Consider the following 14,677-nt stretch of genomic DNA (forward strand, 5'->3'; position numbering starts at 1 on the left):
TTTTTTTTTTTGTAGTAGTTGGTGCCAGGAATTGAACTCACAACCTTGCACTTGCCAGGCAGATGCTGTGCCACTGAGCTATACCCCCAGCCTCATTTATTTTAAACAATTTTTAAAGCCACAAAGTACATTTTACTCCCTCTCTATCCCACCTTCATCATGGATATGTTCTAATTTTATTTGCTCCATTCCATTTCCTAAAATTAATTTTTGTGTAAAGAAAATACCAGTGGTCCATAAAAATCTTAAGCAGCAAGAGTCTACAAATCTATGCACACAACGGCAATATAAACTCAAAGTAAGTTAACTCCCCTCCAAAGGGAGGCTTACGTAGATCTTTGCCACTCTCATCTGACCAATTGGCAGAGGACAGGACCCTTTCAGTTGCCATGTGAGCCAGACAGATCCACGGCTATCAAGTATTTAATAAGTATCTGCTTATATACATCAAATCATTACACTGTTTACCTTAAATGTATGCAATTTTTATTTCTCAACTAAATATTTTTAAATAAAGATATTTATTGGGTTTAAAGTCTTTTTCCCCCTCCCTTCAGCTGTTGAGTTTATTTTATTTACTCATTCATTTAATTATTTTTGTATTTTAGGGAAGGATCTACAGGGTGTTTAGGGTCTCACTACTAGATCAGATTCATAGTGATTCTCCTGTTTACAGCCTCCCAAGTGCTGGGATTACAGGCAGGCAACACCACGCCCAGTCTCAACTGCTGTCTTAACAAGCCCCAGAGGAGGGGCCAGCACTGCAAACCCAGGGATCGAACCCCTGGCCCCTGCGCCTGCTTGCAGGAGCTTTAATCCGCTGAGCTTTTTGGCTGGCCCAGCTGTTGGGCTTAAATTCTTACTGAAATTTCTAAAAAATTTGTTTTTCACTATAAAAATTACTGATGCAAAATAAGAGTTAATGGGACTGAGGGGAAGCTATCAGATACAAATATAACAAAAAAGAATTACTGCTCTTAATAAATTGATCATCACAAGAAGATTAATACACTAGTGAAATGTTACAAGAGCCAGGCACAGTGGTGCACACCTGTAAACCCTCACTAAGGAAGGCTGAGGCAGGAGAATCAAAAGTTCAAGTCCCATCTAGACAACATAATGAAAGCCTGCCTCAAAACAAAAAATAAAGGGCTAAGATGTCACTCAATGATACAGCACCCCTGGATTCAATCACCAATGCCAGAAAAAAGAAAAAAAAAAAAAGATGGCTTATCATGAATGCCATCATAGGGTGCGTAAAACACTAGGGGACTTGTCATTTGGGACAATGTGGATGGACCTGGAAATATTCAGTGAAATAAGCCAGGCCCAGGAAGAGGTGCTGGTCGCATTCATACCTGAACTCTAAAAAGCTGATCTTATAGAAGTTTGAGAGTAGAACAGTGGTTACCAGAGACTGGGGAGAAGGAAGGGTAGAGTAGAGAAAGGCTGGTCAGTGGGTATAAATTACAGTCAGAAGCAGGAAGTTCTGGTGCACTACTGCACAGTAGGGTGAGTAGAGATAATGATAACAGACTATGATTCAAAAAGCAAGAGGGCTTGCAGTGTATCTAACTCAGTGGTAGAGGGCCTGCGCAGCATGTGTGAAGCCCTGGATTTAATCTATCTACCTACAAAAATAGAAGTAGGAGAGGGAGAGGGAAGGATAGGAAAAAAAGAAGAGCAGGGGGGCTGGCCTGATAGTTTAGGGGACTAAAGCACCTGCTTAGGCAGAGTGCAGTTGCTGGAGGTTTGAGCCCCAGCCTGCTGTGCCAGCCCCGCCCCCAGGGTGCACTGAGACCTTGAGACTGGTGGTGCTTGCCTGCAAATCCAGCACTTGGGAGGCTGAAAACAGGAGTCCGATCTATACAGTAAGACCCTGTGGACCCTGTCCTAAATACAGAGAAAATGAATAAATAAATAAATAAATAAAATAAAAAAGAAGAGCTAGACATGGTAGTGCATACCTGTAATCCCAGCATTCAGGAGGCTAAGGCAGAAGGATCTCAAAGAGATGGAGAGTCACCTAGGTTTCCTTGTGAGACCAGGGCATCCAGAACTACACAGTGAGACTGTCTTCTGTTTGTCTTGGGTAATATTTTTGTCTTTTTGAGACAGGGTTTCACTATGCAGTTCAGTCTGGCCTTGAACTCATTTTGTAGCCCAGGATTGCTTCAAACCCCACAGCTTCCCAAGTGCTGTGATTGCAGGCATGTGCTACCACGCCCAGCTTGCAACCTTGTCTTAAAAAAAAGTACACATATATATACATGTGCACATATCAAACCACTACATGGCAGCCCACTAATATGTACAATATATATATTTTTTAATGTATTTGCTTGTTACAGTGTCTCACTATGCAGCTCAGAGTGGTGATCCTCCTGCTTTCAGCCTCCTCAGCACTGGGATTACAGGCATGCACCACTACACCAGGACTCTGGCTGGTGTGCCATTTGGTGCCAGGGATTGAACAATGATCTCAGCACTTGCCTGAACTTGCCTATGCAGGTGCTTTAGTCCACTGAGCTAGCTCGCTGGCCCCAATATATACAATTATTATCATTTTATGTATCAGTTAAAATTTTAACTTAAAAATAGAAAAATACTAAAGAAACATAAAAAAGGAATTATGTTCAGAGGGAGGGGAATACTTCAAAAAGTAGTTAATACCTTAATTGGGATTGAAGGAGGAACAGGAGTTTGTCAAATGGAGACAAAAGAAAAGAACATTCTATGCAAAAGAGAATTTGTGCATCAAATAAAACTAGTACAGGCAGCACAGGCCATATATGGTGAGATATGAATGTCATGCTACAAAGCTTGAGAGAGGAGGGGGATCCAATTTGTACTGAGAAGACCAAAAGGAATAAGGAAAGGAAAGCCAGAGGCCAAAGGCCAGTTTTCAGGTACTGGGAGGTATAGCTTAGTGAAATAAATTTCCACTTAAAATGAATTCAAATGGAATAGAAAACAGAGACTATCTGACACTATGAAGATGTAGCCAGATGTGGTAGAACATGCCTGTCCTCCCAGCCCTTGGTGGGCTGAGGCAAGAGGATCATGTGGGAGTTCAAGACCAGCCTGGGCTGCAAAGTGAGCTCAAGACCAGCCTGACCTTAATAGTGAGACCCTGTCTCAAAAACACACACACAAAAAAGATGTAAAGACAGTATTTGAGAAACCTTTTGAATCAGATGTGTGCGTGCTCTGGGTCACAAAGTAAAATGCATTTGCCATTAAGTTCATGGCTGAAAGTGTTCATCAGGCGACTGGGGGACTAACGGAGAACTCTCAGCTTTCTGGGATGGAGGCCTGAATGGACTCACAATGTCAACGGCCAAGATAAGGAAGAGGAGGACTGCTGCTTTTATCAAGTCCATGTGGGGATGTAGACAGCAGGCACTTTTTCAGCTATCATAGTCAGTACTAATACTGTTGTTCAACAAAGACAATGGACACATGTCACTGCAATGCAAGTTCACACGAATAGATAACTGATAAGGGTCTTATGGGAAACTGAGGGGGTCCTGGTCCTAAATCTCAATTCTCAAAGAAACTGTGAAACCAGAAAAAACAGACAGGATAAAGGAAACATCAACATTTCCTGCAGGGTACTAACAAGAGGTGAAAAATCCTCTTCCTATTCTAAGACCTAACACAGAACCACCACCCTTGATAATCTAGCACACATTTTAGAAAACCTGCCACAAGGCTATCTTTATTTAGGAGTTTTGGTTTTGTTTGGGGTGGCGGGAATCTTTCCACTTAGGACAGTTTTCTAAGCCTCTCTACTTCTCCCTCACAGTCCACCTCCAAGAGGACCTCAGTCCTTCTATCTGCAGCCAATCAGTGCCCAGAGCTGTAAATTCGATCCCCCTGTCCCTCAGTTACTCTCCAGGAGCTTCAGCCTAAGAGAACAGGGCTAAAAGAACATGACTTCTCCACAGACTTGTGGCAGCTCCATTAATCTCCTTTCCCCTATTCCTCAGAAGAGAGAGTTCTCTCCAATTCCTGGAGGATTGCACTTGGGTCCTAAACTACTTTTCTGGGACCCTTCTACTACATTCCTCCACTAACCTGCCCCAGACTCTTTAGACAACTGGCTGCGCTAAAACACTGCGCTAAAACATTGTACATGTTCTGATCTCTGCTTCTTACATCCTCTAATCTAAATGCCTTCCTTTTCTCTAACACAAATCCTACCTACCCTTCCTGTTGCCTTACCACAGTCACTTTTCTGTTGATGATGCTAAGGTTTGAACTCCAGGCCTTATGCATGCCAGGCAAGCACTCTACTACTGAGCTATAGCTACTCTTTGATGTACCTTACATTCACTGCCACCAAAATTGCATTTAGTCACATTTCCAGGCAAGCGCTTATTCTACTGAGCTATCTCCCCAGCCCCTTAGTCACATTTCCTTGTGCACCTCCACAGCATTTGCTTGTGTCCTGTGCACAGTATTTCACTGTCATCCAATACAGGCAACTGCATCTTATGCCTGTTGTCTCAGTTACTTTTCTCTCTTACTAGGACAAAACACCTAACATCCAAAATTAAGGAAGGAAAGGTTTGTTCAACTCAGTCTGTGGAGTTTTCAGTAGACATTTGGTTGCCTCCAAGACAGAGTGGCACATGGCAGAGGACAGTAGTTCATGGCAGCAGAAAACAGCAAAACTGTAAGAGCAAAGGGGAGGAACAGTGGCAACAATCACAACAGAGAGCAAGTCTATCTCCCTTATGTTGCATTCAGGCTATCAGTCCCAGATTGGGTACAGCACTGACACCCATAATCCCAGCAGCACTCACATCCATAATCCCAGCACTGGATCATGAATTAATCACAAACTCTAGAACTCACAAACCCCATAACTGCATGAAGCTTTTGGGGGACAACTAGATACAAATCATAACACTTGTTTTTCACTAAAGTTTCTTTAAGGTATAGACCGGGTTGTAGCCTTTTTCTCAACAAACCATGATTCTGAGCACATAGTATATCATCAATAAGAGTTTGCTAATTCTTAATTAGCTACTGAAAAGCTACTGATTCACTGTGCCCAAACCTGCAGCTCATCAATATTGAGAGCAAGGAAGAAGATGGAGGGACACCAATATGGACTTAGAGCAGGCAGCCGCCCTCTCCCATGCTTAGATGGTGGTGGTACACTCTGAGAAACGTAACCAACCTCAGCAAAGAAAGCTCAGCAGGCACAGTTTGGAAACTTTAAAGAACGACAAGTAGTTTCAAGGTTCTCCCAGCTGCTATTAGTCAGGTATTGACCTTAGGATGTGGTCACAAGGATTATATATTTTATTTTGCCGTCCACTCCCTCTACCACTCTGATACCTCTAGCTATATAGGCAATAAGAAGTCTTTCATTCAGGCTCGGAATATTATCTTTGAGCTCCTCTGGGAACAGCTTAGCCTTCTCTCACCCTCCCACCTTTCCAGGAAGTAATTCTCCAGTGCCACCTCTGCAGTACTCAGCTTTTGAAAAAGTAGTTTTCCCCTCATCAGACCCAGCTTCTCTCCCCGCACCCTCTCCTTATTAACCTTCACCACAAAGACCGAAAGCACACTGCTGGCCTTTTCCACTGCCTACCAGCCACGGCATGTTTTAAAGAGCTAAGAGGTGGAACTAAGAAGGGTTTTGATAGTTGTACCTTTCTCTGTACTCATATAAGCATTCCTTACATTCAGTACAGAACTTAGCCAGGCCTGTTTATAGCTGATTATTTTGTAAGTCTACCTCCCCCACAAGACAGTGGGTTTCTTGGGAACTATCCCTAGTTCATAGCAACGTGTCCAGGATGCAATGTGCACTCAAAAAACTACCAGCTTAAGAAAAAAATAACATGAAATAAACTGCCACCTTAGGTTCCTTTGCCAAAGTTGGTGACGATGTGAATTCAGAAGAAATACTTCAGAGGTAACCAAAACCATAGTCTTCATATAGTTGTCCTGTGATGTAAGGCTCAGCTGACAGCTCTCCAACAAGAGCCCTTTTGACAAGGTGGTCACTCCCCACGTCCCTCAGAGAGTCACTATGGTCAAAGCAGTAAATGCGGTTCTCCAGAATTTACTTTCCCAAGGTCTGGCAACTCAAAAAATACATCCCCCAGCCCCCACTTCAACAACTCCTATAGCCCTCTGACCTTTAATACTGAGTAACAGTAGATGAAAAAGTGCTTTTTTTTGGCCACTTACTTCACAGCTGAAGAAAAAATATACTGTTTAAAGTGTTAAATATTTTTACATGCAACAAACTGGCATGAATCTAACCTGCACGCACATTTCAGGGGTAAGGACGTAAATGTCAGTGCTGTAATTTGTTACAGGTTTCTGATGACCAGCGATGAAAATGACCACAAATTCTCACACAATTTAAACCACTTTTACGTAAATGTGAACTTTCCTAAAACAGCCAAGGGACAGAACCTTCCATCCAAGCCCAGAGTCTCTGAGAGATACTGATAGCATTGTTCACGGAATTAGATGGTCTTTGAAAAACTCCTACAAATATTAGTTTCTTTCTTGGGCCTATGCTTTGACCTTTAATAAAAATGTGCTTCAAGACACCAGTTATTAAAATGAAAAGAACAGTTTTTTTATGCCTGAACAACTGCCATTTCACATAATCAGCCCCGTAGAAGGCTATACCTTACAAGTCAACAGGGGAAAACAAAATAAAATAAAACAAAAACAGTAGTGATTGCACTTAAATTGTCCACTTACCAGACATGAAGTAGGGTTATAAGAAACCATGAATTGAAAGTATCTGGCATCTGACACCCTAAAAAATAACAATAAAATATAAATAAGTGAGGGTTTAGAGGAGGCATACTGACTATATTTTAAATACCGGTAAGAATGTGCTCAACTAAAATATATAGTAATACCATATTTATTAGGTTTTCACAGAGAAAACAGTGGAAACATATGGAAGCCTGTGGAATGAAAGAAAACTGAATGCAGCCAGCCAGCCAGCCTTCTTGTTTCAGCCCTGTTAGTGCCTTGCTGTGTGGCCTTGGGCAAATCCCATTTCCCTCTGAATCTGTTTCTTTATTATGCATAATGCAGTCTAGATGATTTCTAGGGCTCTAGTTCTAGTTTTTCTGATCTGCTTTTCCTATCTTTTTCTCTGAAGTGATCCAATGTGGTATAGTCACACATATAGTGAACAATTTATTCAAATGAGTAGGAGAAATAAACAGGGCTCTTGCGAGCTGCCACTGAATAAGAAAGCAGATTATAGGGGCTGGTGAGATGGCTCAGTGGTCTAAAGCACCTACTTAGAACAAGCTTAGCAAAGCACAGGGACCACGGTTCAATCTCCCAGCACCACATGCCAGCCAGCCCCGCCCCCTGGTGGGCTGAGCTGGCCACACACACACACACACACACACACACACACACACACATAAATAAATAAAAATTAAAAAAAAAAAGAAAGAAAGAAAGCAGATTATACTCATGAGGGCTGTTTATTACCCCAAGAACAACAAAACTGCACAGGGCTTCTACTTCGGTTCAGATCCTACAAATCAGGTCTGTGCTCAGACATCTAGGCCTCTTAAGCTTCAGAACTCTAAGAAATGCCTCTAGTTGAAGGGAAACCCCACTGAATATACATGGACAAGAAGAAAAACTGAAGCAAAAGGATGAGGAAAAAAAAAGAGAATCCATGCGAGAGTTGAGCCTTTATGGTAGAATCTGTCCTTTGGGGCAATGACTCTAGAAAGAAGTGACATCTTTTGTCTTCCAACAATTGGTGGGTTATACAGTTACTAAGTGATAACAAAGAAGGGTCCCTACCAGACAAAACATAGGGCAGGACACTGTGAAGCATACCAACAATCACCAATACTAACAGGGAGCTATAATTCATTGCGGGCTTACTGTGGGCTCCTTTATAATAAGAGCTTCACATGTACTAGTTGGATGACTTCTCCCAACAAACATACAAGGGTATCGGTATTATCTCCATTTGACAGGGGAGAAAACTGACTCTTACAATGATCAAGACTATTTATTACCCAATGTCATACAGCCATGAAATAAGCTATTTCATATTATACTCCCATAGCTTAATCCTCTACAGTATCTTCATAATCACTACTCTAACTACTTCATTAATACTAAGATTTGAAACCAACCCTCAAAAGGACCCACAATACATGTCAGGGCCACTCACTACTAGTAATGTCAATACATCCCTTCATTTAACCTTTACTTTAACCCAGCAGGAAGCATAATGCTCTTTTTTTTTTTTTTCTTTTTAGTCAGGGTCTCACTATGTAGTTCAGGCTGTCTTGAACTCACTATGTTGACTAGGCTGACTTAAACTCAGCAATCCTTCTGCCTCAGCTTCCTAAGTGCTAGGATTACAGGCGTGTACCACCATGCCTAGCTAGAACTCTCATTTTAGAAATGAATACATGACTCACAAATTCTACCCATGTTGTAGCATATGCTATAATCCCAGCGACTTAAGAGGTACAGACAAAAAGGGATGACAAATTCAAAGCCAGCCTGGCAAGATTCTGTCTCAAGATAAAATAAAAAAGAGAGCTGGGAATGTAGCTTAGCACTAGTGCACTTGCCTAACATGCGTGAGGAAGGAGTCAATCCTCAATACTGAGTGGAGAGTGGGGGAAGAGGCAAAATAACCTGCAAGTAGTCACAATGTTAGTAAACTAGTGACAAAGGTTGGGATGAATCCAGGTCTGTTACAAAGTGACATTAAAGTACCCTAGTGAGCCTACTGGGAGGTGCCCAGCAGCTGTCAAGTGGACTTCTGCTCCAAATCCAGCAGGAGGGAGTGAAGGCCGGCCTGGCTAGCCATCCAGCTATTAAGACACATGCCATCTGAGAGGGGGCCAACGGCCCTCCACCTAGAACAAGAATAGCCTTGAGAAACTCTCAAACCTGGACCTGAAGTTGGGTCTTTTATTGGATGCTAGAACAAAACATTAAAAAGAAAAGTTTTCTTGGAAGTCTGTCTTTCAATCTGGAAAATGAAATTTGGCTACTTCTAAAGGACAATCTGTTCAACTGCTACCTCTACATCAAAGCTTCTCAGCGGCCTCTAGGAGCCTGTCCAGTTTTCTCAGAGAGGGAATCAGTTCTTGGGCTGGAGAGCACAGACAGACAGACAGGCCAGCAGCTGGCTCTGGGTCACAATTTCCCTTGAGGGGTCAGCTCAGGGCTGAGTATGAGAAAAGGGCTGGCATATGATTGAATCCTTGTACCACTGGGGTTAGAACAGAAACCCACAGAATAAAGCCCTAAAAAATAAAATCCATGAATGTTGATATAAGCAACATAAAAATATAGCATCTTTTTTTTTAATCTTTAAAAAATCATTTATTTATTTATTTATTTATTTATTTATTTATTTATTATAGGGTCTCACAACGTAGCTCAGACTCATAGTGATCCTTCTGTCTCAGCCTCCCCAGTGCTGGGATTACAGGTATGCGCCACCATGGCCAGTTGCCCAGTTTCAGAGGCTGGCATAGTGTGCCTGGGCTTCCGGGGCCTACCACGGCATGCGGTGCCAGAGATTGAACCCAGGTCCTTGAGCTTGCCAGGCAGGCACTTAGACCGCTTGGCTATCTCTCCAGCCCTATAGCATCTTCTTTAACTCAATGAAATGTATTTACATACTTGAAAGTTAAAACCTGTGACAATCTTTGTCTTGATTATGGCAGAATTAGCACATTTGAATATAGGGTTAGGCTGCCTGATTCAAAGCCCTCTACCCTTACTTGCTATGGGACTGGGCAAAGTCACTAAGCCTCTCTCAGTGCCTTAGTATTCTTCTCTATGTAAATGGGGGGAACAAGATAATCTGCCTTATATAATTTCTGTGAAGATTCAATGAGATAAGGCCTAGAAAATATTTAGCAAAATGGCTGTTTAATAGGTACTCAACAAATATTTGTAATTATCTTTCAGTGAATTATTTAAACATTAGGGCTTAAATTATTTTTAAATGTCACTAGCTGGCCAGGTGTGGTGGTACAAGTCTATAATCCCATTTAGGAGACTGAGGCAGGAGAATCACAAGTTCAAGACTAGCTGAGGCTATATAGTGCTAGCCCGGCCTGCACTATACAGCAAGACTCTGTCTCAAAACCAAAACATCCCCAAACAAAGAAATGAACAAAACCGTCACTAATTACTTAAGGCTGTATCAACAAAGCACCTGGGGTGAACCTCAACCCATCTGATGCAGAACTTACTCATTAAAGATCCTCTTCTCCAGGGCAACTAAGTAGTCTCTTAGGAACCAAAATCAAAACTGGCTACAGACAATGGTCTGGAATTAAATGCAAGCTCTGATGACTGGCCACCTCTGTGCTAAGCACTCTTCACAGAACTGATCTCCAATAGAGCGGTCAGGAATCCAACTCATACTCAGCTGCACACTCATGAGAGACAAGCGACATCGCTGGAATATAGAAACAACAGTGGCTGCAACAATTCTTATCACTCCAAACCACCAATATCTAGCTCTCTGGATCTAAACCTTTAAACATTTTGGCTGTGACATGACAGAGAGCCTATAATTTTGGTGTTTTGTGGGAGACAGCTCAAGAGCTGAGTAGGCCCAATATGCTACAAGTAAACAACACACACTCAATCTTCAAGAAACGGCACCAGCTTCACCTTTGCTGGGGAAAGATGACACTGGCCAGCCTCCAAAGACTCTCTATCCTCAGGACTCTAAAATTCAAGCCCTACAATGCCAAACACCCAAGTGAGCAATGACTACTTCTCAAGGTGTGGTCTTGGAAAGCAATAAATTCTGTTCTCTTATTCCAGATCTATCTGACTTAGTAGAATCTAAGCCACAAGAAAGTCTCCTTTTCTGCTTCAGTCCACCATCGAGTGCATGCTCTTGCCTCCTACCCTAACCATGTCTTCTCATGACACTTTCAGAATCAAACAATTCCTAGCCAAGAAGCAAAAACAGAACTGCCCCATTCCTCAGTGGATTCATATGAAGGCAGGTAATAAAATCAGGTACAACTCCAAGAGACACTGGAGGAGGAACAAGCTAGGACTCTAAGGAGTTGCACATGAGCTGCAACACATTTACCCTCTGGGAGGTCACAAGACCATGTCCTCTTTTAATCATGGTCAAGACAATACTGAATAACGTTTTTTTTGTTCGTTTGTTTTTGTTTTTGTTTTTTTTTGCTCCAAATGCCTTCAGGGCAGGTTTGACTGGCGTGAGTTGTGGGGATCGAACCACAGCAACCTGAGCCTGACTGCTTTGTTGAAGCAGCCACTTAAAGAACTGAGCTGGGGAGATGGCTCAGTGGAATAAGTGCTTCTCTGGTAAGCGCAAGAGCCTCAGTTCAATCCCCGGTTCCGCCCAAAAAAAAAAACCAAAAAACTGAGCTAAGAGGCAGGCCCCCTGAATAAAGTTTTAAAAATTAAAAAAAAAGAAAGTCTCATTGTTTTATAGATTTTTAAATCTTTTGCCCCCTCATAGTACTTTCCAAATTTGCTTCCTTTTTATTCACCAGCCACACTTTGGAACCACTTTGGTTTGATTTTAAAACTTATTCTACCCACAGATATATGGACAGACCACAAGGAGCATAATACAAATGAACATGCTTTAGGTCCTATTAGGCAACTGTCTAAGTCTTAGAAAATCTAAAGAGAGATGGCACTAAAATATGTGCTGCTACTGTAGGAGATATATTCACTGAGATAAACATGCCACATATGTACAAACATCAGTTTATGACATTAATAGAACATCACAGAGGTAGTTTTCATTTAAATATAACAAAGCATGAAAATATTAAGTTAGATTAAAATTTCTACATTGCAATTACTTTCATTTACATAGGCAGTATGTTTCAGCAGGAAAATCCCTGCTTTTTAGGCTAGACAACTCAGGTGCAAGGCTTGGCTAAGCAATCTTAGGCAAGTGACTTCGCTTCTTTAAGTCACATCTGTTTCTGAAAGCAAAACAAAAATAAATAATACAAGCCCTTTAAGGCAGACCACAAGATTTTATAATTCCTAAATTAAATGTATGAAAAAGCATACTACTGAATATAAATGAGTTATCAGTACATAATGACTACAGCTTTTTTTTTTCTTTTTGCGGTACTCGGGATTGAACTCAGAACCATGCACTTGCCAGGCAAGCACTTATTCTACTGAGCTATCTCCACAGCCCTAACTACACCTTCATATACTCTTTTTTTTTTTTTTTTTTTGTATTTTAGGGAAGGGTTTATAGTAATCCGCCTGTTTATAGCCTCCCAAGAGCTGGGATTACAGGCATGTGCTACCATGCCCAGTCTCAATTGCCATCTCAGTGCACAGCACAGCAGGCCCCAGGATTGAACTCCTGGCTCCTGTACCTGCTTGCAGATGCTTTAATCTGCTGAGCTATTTGGCTGGCCCTTCATAAACTCTTTAACTTTATAGTTTGCAACAAGATATGAATTAAAATTGACACAGTAACTTAAATGTGTAATAACAGTCTTACTATTTGACACATAATATTAGCCCAAGAACCTTCAATAATCAGGAGTCGGCTAAGACAAAGACAGCTACTAAACATTCTTTCAAAATAATAGGGGCCAGCCAAATAGCTCAGTGGACTAAAGCGCCTGCAAGCAAGCACAGGGCCTGCCATGACGGCCCCGCCCCCAAGGCACACTGAGAAGGCAACTGAGACTGGGTGTGGAGGCTCATGCTTGTAATCCCAGCTCTTGGGAGGCTGTAAACAGGAGAATCACTATGAACCCCATCTAGTGGTGAGACCCTGAACACCCTGTAAGACCCTTCCCTAAAATACAGAAAAAAAAAAAAAAAAACATTTGAGGCTGGGGAAATAGCTCAGCAGAATAAGCACTTGCCTGGCAAGTGCAAGGGCCTGAGTTCAATAACCGGTTCCACCAAAAAAAAAAAAAAAAAAAAAAAAAGTAAATGTATGTATTATAAACATTTTATTATATACTAATGAAAAACTGAAAAATAATTGTAATACATTTCTGAGTTATTTATTGAATCAAATACTGGAAGGATATCTAAGGATAGAGCTTTTTTAAAATATCTGATAGGAAATACTTAAATACAACAGTTCAAAAAGTCACTTAAAAAGTTTTTAATATTAATAATTTCCAAATCATGTACAGAAAGTAATTTTCTTCTTTTAAATTAATTTCTCCCAAAAGAAGAAATTGCTCGAGTTTATAAAAAACAGTAAATTTGTTTTCCTGCTTATAAATAAATAAAAAATAGAAAGTGGGCAATAAATTAAAATTTAAGTTTCTAATATAAACTTGCTATAACAGTGAAATAAGCAAAACAACTTGTATTTTATTCTTAAAAACAATGTTTTGTTTTGGTTTGGTTTTTAATGTATTTGGTACAGGGTCTCACTATGCAGCTCAGAGTCATAGCAATCCTCCTATTTTCAGCCTCCCCAGTGCTGGGCCTACAAGCATGCACCACCACACCGGGTCTCAGCAGCCAACTCAGCGCACCCAGGGGTGGTGCCAGGGATCGAACCTCAGTCCCTGCGCTTGCCTAAGCAGGCACTTAGTCCCCTGAGATATCTCACCAGCCCAAAACAAAGTTATTTAAAAAAACTAAATCTAGCTTTCTTCACTATTAACATAATTATGTGTAAATAAATATTTGCTGTTAGAGAAAAATCCCAGGTATATAGATATACTTGTTATATATTCACTCCTTTGAGGATGTAGCTGATACCACAAATGTATAGAGCATCCATTTGCTCACAAGGTATAATCATAATATATGATGAATGTTTAAAATTTATTACAGTAATAGACATATTATCACTAAGCACCTTGAAAATACGTCCCTTTACTTTGAGAACACAGACACCATCCTCCTTGCCACTTTGTGAAGCCATTCTGCAAGTCCTCTTTCATGAGTGTCTTCATAAGGTATAAAAAAATATGGTCAATACTGCTGTTAGGTACCACCCAACTAAAAACTAGGCTTCTAAGACATTAGGGCGTACCCTCATTCACCTTGTTAATTGGATCTCATACTGTAAGACTTCTGGCTCCTCCCCAAAGGCAAAATGACCAGGAAAGATGATTGTTTAGAATAGATTCAGGACGTCAAGGCACCCACAATAGTGCAACAAAATACACCCGTGGAGGAGGACTTCCAGAACTGCCTTACAGAGCAGCAAGAAGGATGAGGTAAGTGCATTCAACATGAGGGGAGTATTCTGAGGTGATAAAGGGCAATATGTCTTTTATTGTTATAAAACAGTAGTTACATTTAAATATTCACTGTATTTTTCAATCAGACATAATAAACTCTGTGTCACTGGAAATGGTTTAAATTTTCCCAGTGATTTTACATGTATGGCAGTCCCTCACTATTTCAGTTTGACTTTCGTGGACTCACTGTTTAGTAGGTTTTCAAAAAATATTAATCTAAATTATTTATTGCAGACAGCCAAATCTTGGAAACAATCAAGATGCCCATCACCTGAGGAATGGTTAAAAAACATGGTATTTTTACACAATGGAGTATTACTCAGCTATAAAGAATGATAAACTGCAAGCCTTTATATTGAAGTGGATGCCACTTGAACATATACTCATAAGTGAAATAAACCAGACACTCATGTGTAAATATCATATAG

At 40.9% G+C, this 14,677-nt stretch overlaps 1 protein-coding gene and 1 pseudogene across 2 annotated transcripts in view; one reads left to right on the top strand and one right to left on the bottom strand.

Moving 5' to 3' along the window:
- LOC101574099 (ubiquinol-cytochrome-c reductase complex assembly factor 1) overlaps window positions 1-14,677 on the bottom strand; it is a 114,092-nt gene that overhangs the window by 61,021 nt on the left and 38,394 nt on the right. For both annotated transcript variants that reach the window (XM_023714850.1, XM_023714852.1), the window contains exon 6: window positions 6,742-6,799. In XM_023714850.1, the coding sequence (XP_023570618.1) occupies window positions 6,742-6,799 (58 nt within the window). The remainder of the gene's footprint in view (window positions 1-6,741; window positions 6,800-14,677) is intronic.
- LOC101573707 lies at window positions 10,931-11,083 on the top strand (annotated as a pseudogene).

This window comes from Octodon degus, unplaced genomic scaffold (assembly GCF_000260255.1).
Source record: "Octodon degus isolate 3935 unplaced genomic scaffold, OctDeg1.0 scaffold00037, whole genome shotgun sequence".
In the NCBI taxonomy this organism is placed as follows: domain Eukaryota; kingdom Metazoa; phylum Chordata; class Mammalia; order Rodentia; family Octodontidae; genus Octodon; species Octodon degus.